The 7,553-nt window shown below is 37.9% G+C and overlaps 2 protein-coding genes across 4 annotated transcripts; both read left to right on the top strand.

Annotated features, from left to right (window-relative positions):
• Nucleotides 1-1,112: 1,112 nt before the first annotated feature.
• On the top strand, nt 1,113-7,515 carry LOC118747907 (ATP-binding cassette sub-family B member 7, mitochondrial). Of its 3 annotated transcripts, none has more exons than XM_036482117.1 (9): nt 1,113-1,373; nt 3,552-3,681; nt 4,417-4,537; nt 4,610-4,773; nt 4,841-5,007; nt 5,072-5,182; nt 5,252-6,046; nt 6,099-6,374; nt 6,438-6,638. In XM_036482117.1, exons 1-9 carry the CDS (start codon nt 1,236-1,238, stop codon nt 6,636-6,638), a joined length of 2,103 nt encoding a protein of 700 aa, XP_036338010.1. In that variant the 5' UTR covers nt 1,113-1,235. The 3 variants fall into 3 exon arrangements, with proteins under 3 accessions (XP_036338010.1, XP_036338009.1, XP_036338011.1); XM_036482116.1 differs by having other exon boundaries at nt 1,236-1,373; nt 4,363-4,537; nt 6,438-7,515; XM_036482118.1 differs by lacking the exon at nt 1,113-1,373 and having other exon boundaries at nt 3,598-3,681; nt 4,350-4,537.
• Nucleotides 1,281-3,248, top strand: LOC118747908 (SET domain-containing protein 4). The gene is made up of 2 exons (XM_036482119.1): nt 1,281-1,373; nt 1,644-3,248. Exon 2 carries the CDS (start codon nt 1,848-1,850, stop codon nt 3,192-3,194), a length of 1,347 nt encoding a protein of 448 aa, XP_036338012.1. The 5' UTR covers nt 1,281-1,373; nt 1,644-1,847; the 3' UTR covers nt 3,195-3,248.
• Nucleotides 7,516-7,553: the final 38 nt, after the last annotated feature.

Below are 7,553 nucleotides of genomic sequence, written 5' to 3'. Positions count from 1 at the left end.
ACAGAATTTCACAAAATTTTCTGTGCTGGAATTGTCAAAATGGACGCTGTTATCTTGCTTTTAATTATCGCTGGCGAAACACCTTTTTATGGTTTTGTTTTGAACACACTCCTTTAAAAAGTGATGCCACATGATTGTAAACAGAAAATAAGGTTATGTTTTCACAGAGATTCATAAGTGGAATTCACGCTTCTGTTTATTTGTTGTATCTTAAGTACATAAGTGTTAGTGAATGAGCGGGTGATTTGTTGTTGCTAGTGGTAAAATAAATACGCTTGCAACAATAATCACACGCTCATCTAGTTTCACTTACGCATTCATCGAATACACTGAAGACGAATACCACAGTAATATGTGTTCTTCCTGCAGCCGATTGAACCTCGATACACTAGTAATTTTAGGCGGGTTGAAACGACTTTTTCACGGACGAGAAAGGGAGAGAGTAATAGTTTTACTCAACAATTTTAGACGCCGAAAAATGCTTTGGAATTCGGTCTGAAACACATCCGTACATGTCTGATAAACTAATGTGTGTTTTACGTGTTGGTCTGCTCAGGCCCTCTGAAAATACCTTTGTTTGGTTGCCGGTCCAGTTTTTTCACACTTAATTTTAAGCCATTAGGTGTGTTTATCCAGTACAACATTGAATAATGGCTTTGAAAATACATTGAATATTGATTGCGTTATTTAAGATAAAGAAAAATATATATGTTTTAATATTGCTATCAATCTGCTTTGACACATCTCACAAGTACTTTTTCAGGGCTCATTTCCTAAAGCATTGTTTTATTCCTTTAAAACACAATTATTAGTTGCGTTCCCCAACTTTCCTGGTTTAAACCCGTAAAACTGTCAAAAAGCAAAATAATCCAGGGTACCGAGTACGAGAACGCTTTCGGGCCAAAGAACGTAAATGTATAAGAAGCGACAACTCGTTACTTTGAAAATGTGTCGCGACGATTTTGACCGTATCTGAAAGGTTGAGAAAAAGAACGTAATTTCATTTACATTTACATTTACGTTCTTTGTTTTTGGCGATTTTTTTTCAAAAACTGTGCTTTTTTTAAATAATCTGGACACCCTGCTTATCAATTTCTTTCAGCTCGTGACAAAGTGAACAAACCTAGTAAAAACAGCTGATACACAAAATGAAAAAAAATAACAATAGCAAGTTGAATTTAACAAATTTGGACACGAGAGATAAGTTGCTTTTGCGAACACGCGTCTGTTAAATTATGGCTGGGCTTGTGCACTTGGCGCGATTGTGCAGTAAACAACAGCAAATAACAACAAATAGGCGTTTCTCTTGCATTGTTGGAAAAACTTGCAGCGTACTTAAAGCGCATACACATCGTCAATCGCCTGCACACTTGGTAAGCAATTTTTTTTATTCACTTCCGTCAAACTCAAGGCCATACCATGCGACTATCTTAAATTTCGTAACATTAGATATAATCACCATTTGATACACGTAGCATGATCAGGCATAACCATATTGTTGATAATGCGCTTCTGGAGTGGCCAGTCAAACAGTGTTTGCGAATGTATTGTTTTGGCCTTCCGTTTAGTAAAATATATTAAATATACATAAGATAGTGTATGCAGTTATTTACGGTTTTCCACTTATCTATTTCTCGTTGCAGAATTGTTAAAACTACTAAAAAAACAACCAGAAAATATTTTATAAATTAAACCAAAGTAAAAAGGCCAAAGCAATACCCCTCGAACACTGGTTGCCGTGAAGCTCAGAAGCAACTCAAGACTTAATTAGATTACACTGCAGCGGAAGAGGGAGATCTAGGACAAACCATCTTTTTACTTATAAGAATTTTGGCCAAATAAATGAAATGGGCAGAACAAAACGCTCCAGGCAGCGCAAAATGCGTATTAGAAATACATGTACCAGCTCGAAAGATGTGCTGACGCCATTGCTACATCAACTGCACTGGTTGGGCTGCACAAATACAAACGATCTTACAGCTTGCGACTTTCTCACATTAGGTCGCGGCATTTGTTCAAAAACGCGAAAATTCCGTGCTGGTGATACGCTCATAAGCTTACCGCTCAAATGCTTAGTAACAATATCAACACTAGAAGACTCAGCGCATTTCAAAGCTCAATTTGACGCCTCAAAATTCAATAAGGAACAAAAAGTACCTTATCAATCACTCCTTGCCCTTTATATATTGCACGAGAAGCACTTGGAAGGTGCATCCCATATAAACGCTTATATAAACTCTATACCCAAGCAGTTTAGCAACACCTATTTCTGTCCAATAGCTGAATTGCAGCGCTTGCCAGAGGAAATTTTGGAAAAAACCGTTGAGCAAAATCGTGTCATTCGTGAAAGTTATGCATGCTTAAAAAGTCTTTTCAATAGCACTCAATGTAGTTATTGCCGACAGCCTTACTTTGAAGAAATCTATACCTTAGACGCATTTAAATGGGCTTACTTTGCTGTAAATACACGCAGTGTTTATGTATTTAGCCGCCAATTCAAACCAGATAAATGCTTCTTTCAGCCGCTCTTAAGTGACGAGCCAAACATGGCCTTAGCACCATTCCTAGACTTGTTTAATCATTCAGTTGATGTGAGTACCAGTGCCGATTTGCTGCCAACTGGTCCCAATAAACAACTGGAATTTGTTTTGACTTTAGAAAGCACAAAAGCTGTGATTGAACCACGTTCGCAGCTGTTTATTAGCTATGGATCGCTATCAAATTTCAAATTACTAACCGAATATGGTTTCTACATAACACATAATCCACACGATTATTTCGTCTTTTCACTAGCAGACATTGAGGAGTTTTTAAAGGAAGATAAAATGAATAGGAATTTAATGCTGCATCGCAATAAATTTGCCTTTATACGCAATCACAATTTGTACGATGAGATGTTTGTGCATTTGGACGATGGGGCTTCACATAATTTATGTGTGGTGCTACATTTGCTGGCACACGAAGAGAGTATCTACCCGAATGTGTTGAATCAAGTTGCATTTGGGGCAGCTGAGAATCTAGCCAATGTCGTAGAGGAAGTACGCGCACTTGTAACATATAAAATAAATGCATACAGAACTTTCAAAGGTGATTTGGAAAAACTTCCCACTTTGAGTGAAAGCGGAAAAGTAGCGAAAGGTTATTTAGAAGAATGTATAAGATTTTTAGAAGAATATTTAGATACGAATTGCTAAATATTGTAAAGTAATGCTTAAGAAAATATGTTAGTTTTATGTTTCCTCTTTGAATAAAACAAATTTCTTTTGTATTAAAAATGTCTTTAATTCTGTTACAGTAAATTTTTCGCAATATGTATATGAGCAATTTTCATTCTGATTTCTTTTCGATAATTTTTTTTTCATAAAAACATAATTCATACTACACCAAAAAAACATAAAAATTAAATATCTAAACTTTGTGCAAACCTCAGGAATTTAATAAAGAATTTTTTTTTGCGGACGCGGTTATTATTTTATCCCATGCAATATTATTCTTCCATGGAAGAAACTGCGTGAAAAATTGCCAAAAATTAAAATTATTCTATATTGCAGTTCTGCTCCAGTCGCTCTGTAGCCGACAGCGATGATGTTGCGAAAACGCAAAAGAAGAAAATCACGCCATTCACCCCCACGCCAGGGAACAAGCTACTTGGTGGTGTACTGGTGAAGAAAGTGCCCAAAGGTAACTAAGATTCAATAAGACAGTGTTTAAACGCATCATCGAAACCAATGGCTTAGTGTTAAATACAAAATAAAAAGAGAAGGTAATAAAGTCCTTGTGAGAGCAGATGTCAAAATGGTATAGGTGTCAGTTGGTAGTATTACCGAAAAAGGAGTGCATGCCGATACATATACATTTGTACATACATTTACAATCGCACTCGTAAATGTATTTAATTTACAAGAATTACGTTAAGTTTGCAATGCCGTTTCCTTTATATTGAGTTGAAAGTTTTAAAGAAATTATTTAAATTGCAGGCATGCATATTGTAAGTCCTGTGCATTTCCGGCTCTTAATCAAAGTAGAAATTTCCAAAATTTTCTCATTTAAATAATTTCTTCCCAATTGCTTTGATTTCCTGCTTTGTTGAATTTTTCGTTCCATGGTCATTTTATACAATACTTAAAGGTATACTAATTTTAACCATATTGTTTCTTTCCCCCTTGTTTGTGTCATTATACAATTTCTGATTTTCTTTTTTTTTGCAATAAATTATATATGTATTTACTTACGTAACTTACGTTCCAGAGCTAACTGTGCTAACATTTTTCCTTTAGTTTTTTATTAATCATCAATCAAACGCTTACTGTTGTTGTGTGCCTTTGTTGGGGTCTTACTTTTGAATTCAGTAACTCCCCGCAGGTCCAGCAACAACAGCGCAGCGGCTTCCATTACGAAATTGTCATGTTCATTTAGGCGGCACTGATGGGGGCAGTACTCTGGGGAAACTCGACGCGCCGGAGGTGACGTCACAAGATATGATGCGTGCAATGATGCACTACATCTGGCCAAAGGAGGATGCGCTTGTGCGAAAACGGTACTTGCCCCGAAGCCTTTTACATGCGTAGTTCCTTTTTTTTTTAATTATAAATTTTTTCTCACTTCTCAGTGTGGCTATCTCCTTGAGTCTGCTGGTTGGCTCCAAATTGATGACGGTTTGTGTGCCGTTTCTGTTTAAAGGTGCCGTCGACACGCTGAATACGATGAATACCTTAAATATGGATACACCGCCCGATACGGTGCTATCCGTAGCCACTGCCATGCTGCTAGGATGTAATAAACACCGTTTAACTGCTTACTACAAGATCATGAATGTATTGAATACACTAAATACTTTTAGATGGTGTTGCGCGTGCCAGCGCTGCTGCCTTCAATGAGCTGCGAAACGCAGTCTTCGCCAAGGTGGCACATCATTCCATACGGAAAATTGCAACGAACGTGTTTTTGCATTTGCACAATTTAGATTTGGCATTCCATTTGAATAAGCAGACTGGCGCCTTATCCAAGGTAAATTATTAAGGTGTAATGCTCGCGGAAACTTTCCAATATATGTTAAATTTATTCAATACAGACCATTGATCGTGGCTCGCGTGGCATAAACTTTGTGCTTAGCGCTATGGTTTTTAATATTGTGCCAACAATATTCGAATTGGCTTTGGTATCCACCATCTTGGGAACTAAGGTAAGCAAACTGCCGCAAATACATACATATATTCGTAAATCACTTTTCTATATACAAAATCTAATCCAGTGCGGTTTAGCATTTGCCGGCGTGTCAATGGGTTGTGTTGGCATCTATGCTACATTCACGCTAGCTGTGACGCAATGGCGCACTAAATTTCGCATCTACATGAATCAGGCCGAGAATGAAGCGGGCAACAAAGCTGTCGATTCACTGATCAATTACGAAACCGTCAAGTATTTCAATAATGAGAAATTCGAGGCTGGCCGATATAATGAGGTGTTGAAGAAATACGAGGTGGCTAGTTTGAAGACGAGTACCAGTTTGGCTATGCTGAATTTTGGACAAAATGCTATCTTCAGCTCAGCACTTAGTGTCATCATGTTGCTGGCTGCCAATGAGATAGCAAAGGGAAATATGACAGTGGGTGATTTAGTGATGGTTAATGGCCTGCTATTTCAGCTTTCCATACCACTAGGTTTCCTAGGTAGCGTGTACCGAGAGGTACGCCAGGCGCTGCTTGACATGCAGGCAATGTTTACGTTAATGAATGTCGACACGCGTATAGCCTCAGCACCGAATGCACCCTACTTGGCGGTTGGCTGCGAGAATGCATCAATTGAATTCAAAAATGTCAGTTTCGAGTATGAGCCGGGCAAACCCATCTTCAAAGATATGTCTTTCAGCATACCAGCGGGCAAAACAATTGCCTTCGTTGGTGGTTCTGGCTCGGGAAAATCGTCGATGGTGCGCCTACTCTTTCGTTTCTTCGAACCTAACGCGGGTAAGATATTCATTAACGGACAAGACATCAGCGAAGTGGATTTGGACAGTTTGCGACGTGTCATCGCTGTAGTACCGCAGGTACAGTAACTTAATTTGTGTCACTTAAGTTCTACTACATTGTTTTGTGTAGGACTCAGTGCTCTTCCACGATACCATTCAACATAATATACATTACGGCAACTTAAACAAATCGCAAGAGGATGTGGAAAATGCAGCCCGCATGGCGGATTTGCATGACTCCATTATGAGTTGGCCCAAGCGATATGAAACCCAGGTGGGCGAACGTGGCTTAAAGCTATCGGGCGGCGAGAAGCAGCGCGTGGCCATTGCGCGTGCCATACTGAAAAATTCACCGATTCTCATATTCGACGAGGCAACGAGCAGTCTGGACTCTATAACCGAACAGGTATTGGAAATTTTGAATAGTTTTTTAATCGTTAAGCTTTACTTTCTATCCGATTTCCTCTAGCATATTTTGCAAGCCCTATCACGCGCAACTCAGGGCCGCACTAGTATATGCATAGCTCACCGGCTTTCCACCGTCATGGATGCCGATGAGATATTCGTATTGGAAAATGGCCGAATCGGCGAACGTGGCACACATGCAGAGCTTTTGAAGAAGAATGGCCTATATGCGCGTCTATGGGAGGCGCAAACGCAACAATTCTGACCTGAAACATCCGATCCGTGACTGCCTTTTGGTTGTTTAAATGTCATGTAATTTTATTGTTGTTGATTTACAGAGAAGCTATTTAATGATTCATTGTCAGTATGTAGTTATGTATGTTTAAGCATCAAACTTAGAGAAAACCACAACAATGGGCCGTATGAATGAAAACAAAGCAATTGCTCTTTCTTAAAATTGCAGACCTTTTTTAACCGACTTCCAAAAAAAGGAGGAGGTTATCAGTTCGTCGGATAATTTTTATTTTATTTTTTAAATTTATTTCAATAAATCGAGTAATCTGAAATTTCAAGAAAACACAATTGCTTACAGTTTTTATTCATACGGATATCATAAACACTAACAAATGCACACATCAACTAACTAACCTATACCCATTGCCGTGTATGTATTTGTAGTCAACTTAAAGTCGACTTTAAAATTATTGGGGCATATTCTTGTCTTTGTACGAATCGAAAATCATGATAATTTCTTATCATTTCCCATACAAATATTTCAAATTTTCGATTTGTACCAAAACATGAATACGCCTCATTAAGAAACTTTTGAATTGCTTCTGAGTTAAAAATTCGTTTCAAAAGCTTTTGCCATTTCAACTGGCGGCAATTGTGTATAGGCCTGAAACCTTGTTAATAAACACAAACACACACACATGATTTGTATTGTACTGCTGTCGTTTTAAGGTGAAAAATCGCAGGCAGTTGCAAATAGATAGACACTAATGAGAATTGCTGTATCACCACCCGGTCTAAACAATGATTTGTTAATAAGATTCCTGTGAGAGTGCCAGCCCAGTGCTGTATTGTAAATAGAGAAATACAAAAAATATATAAAAAAGGTTATAAACAATAAAAACGTAGAATTATTTCTTGTTAATTTTTATATATTTTTTTTAATTTG

This window comes from Rhagoletis pomonella, unplaced genomic scaffold (assembly GCF_013731165.1).
Source record: "Rhagoletis pomonella isolate Grant_MI unplaced genomic scaffold, Rhpom_1.0 Rhpom_scaffold_00012, whole genome shotgun sequence".
Taxonomy (NCBI): domain Eukaryota; kingdom Metazoa; phylum Arthropoda; class Insecta; order Diptera; family Tephritidae; genus Rhagoletis; species Rhagoletis pomonella.
The sequence above is the reverse complement of the archived record's forward strand: the minus strand, read 5'-3'. Positions and strand labels throughout refer to the sequence as shown.

What these genes read in the sequence shown, in the direction of transcription:
- LOC118747907 (XM_036482116.1), top strand. Translation starts at nt 1,236, where the DNA reads ATGGCTGGGCTTGTGCACTTGGCGCGATTGTGCAGTAAACAACAGCAA. An exon ending in GATGCGCTTGTGCGAAAACG is followed by an intron (nt 4,538 to 4,609) that starts GTACTTGCCCCG and finishes CTCACTTCTCAG; the next exon opens with TGTGGCTATCTCCTTGAGTC. An exon ending in CACTGCCATGCTGCTAGGAT is followed by an intron (nt 4,774 to 4,840) that starts GTAATAAACACC and finishes AAATACTTTTAG; the next exon opens with ATGGTGTTGCGCGTGCCAGC.
- LOC118747908 (XM_036482119.1), top strand. Translation starts at nt 1,848, where the DNA reads ATGGGCAGAACAAAACGCTCCAGGCAGCGCAAAATGCGTATTAGAAAT.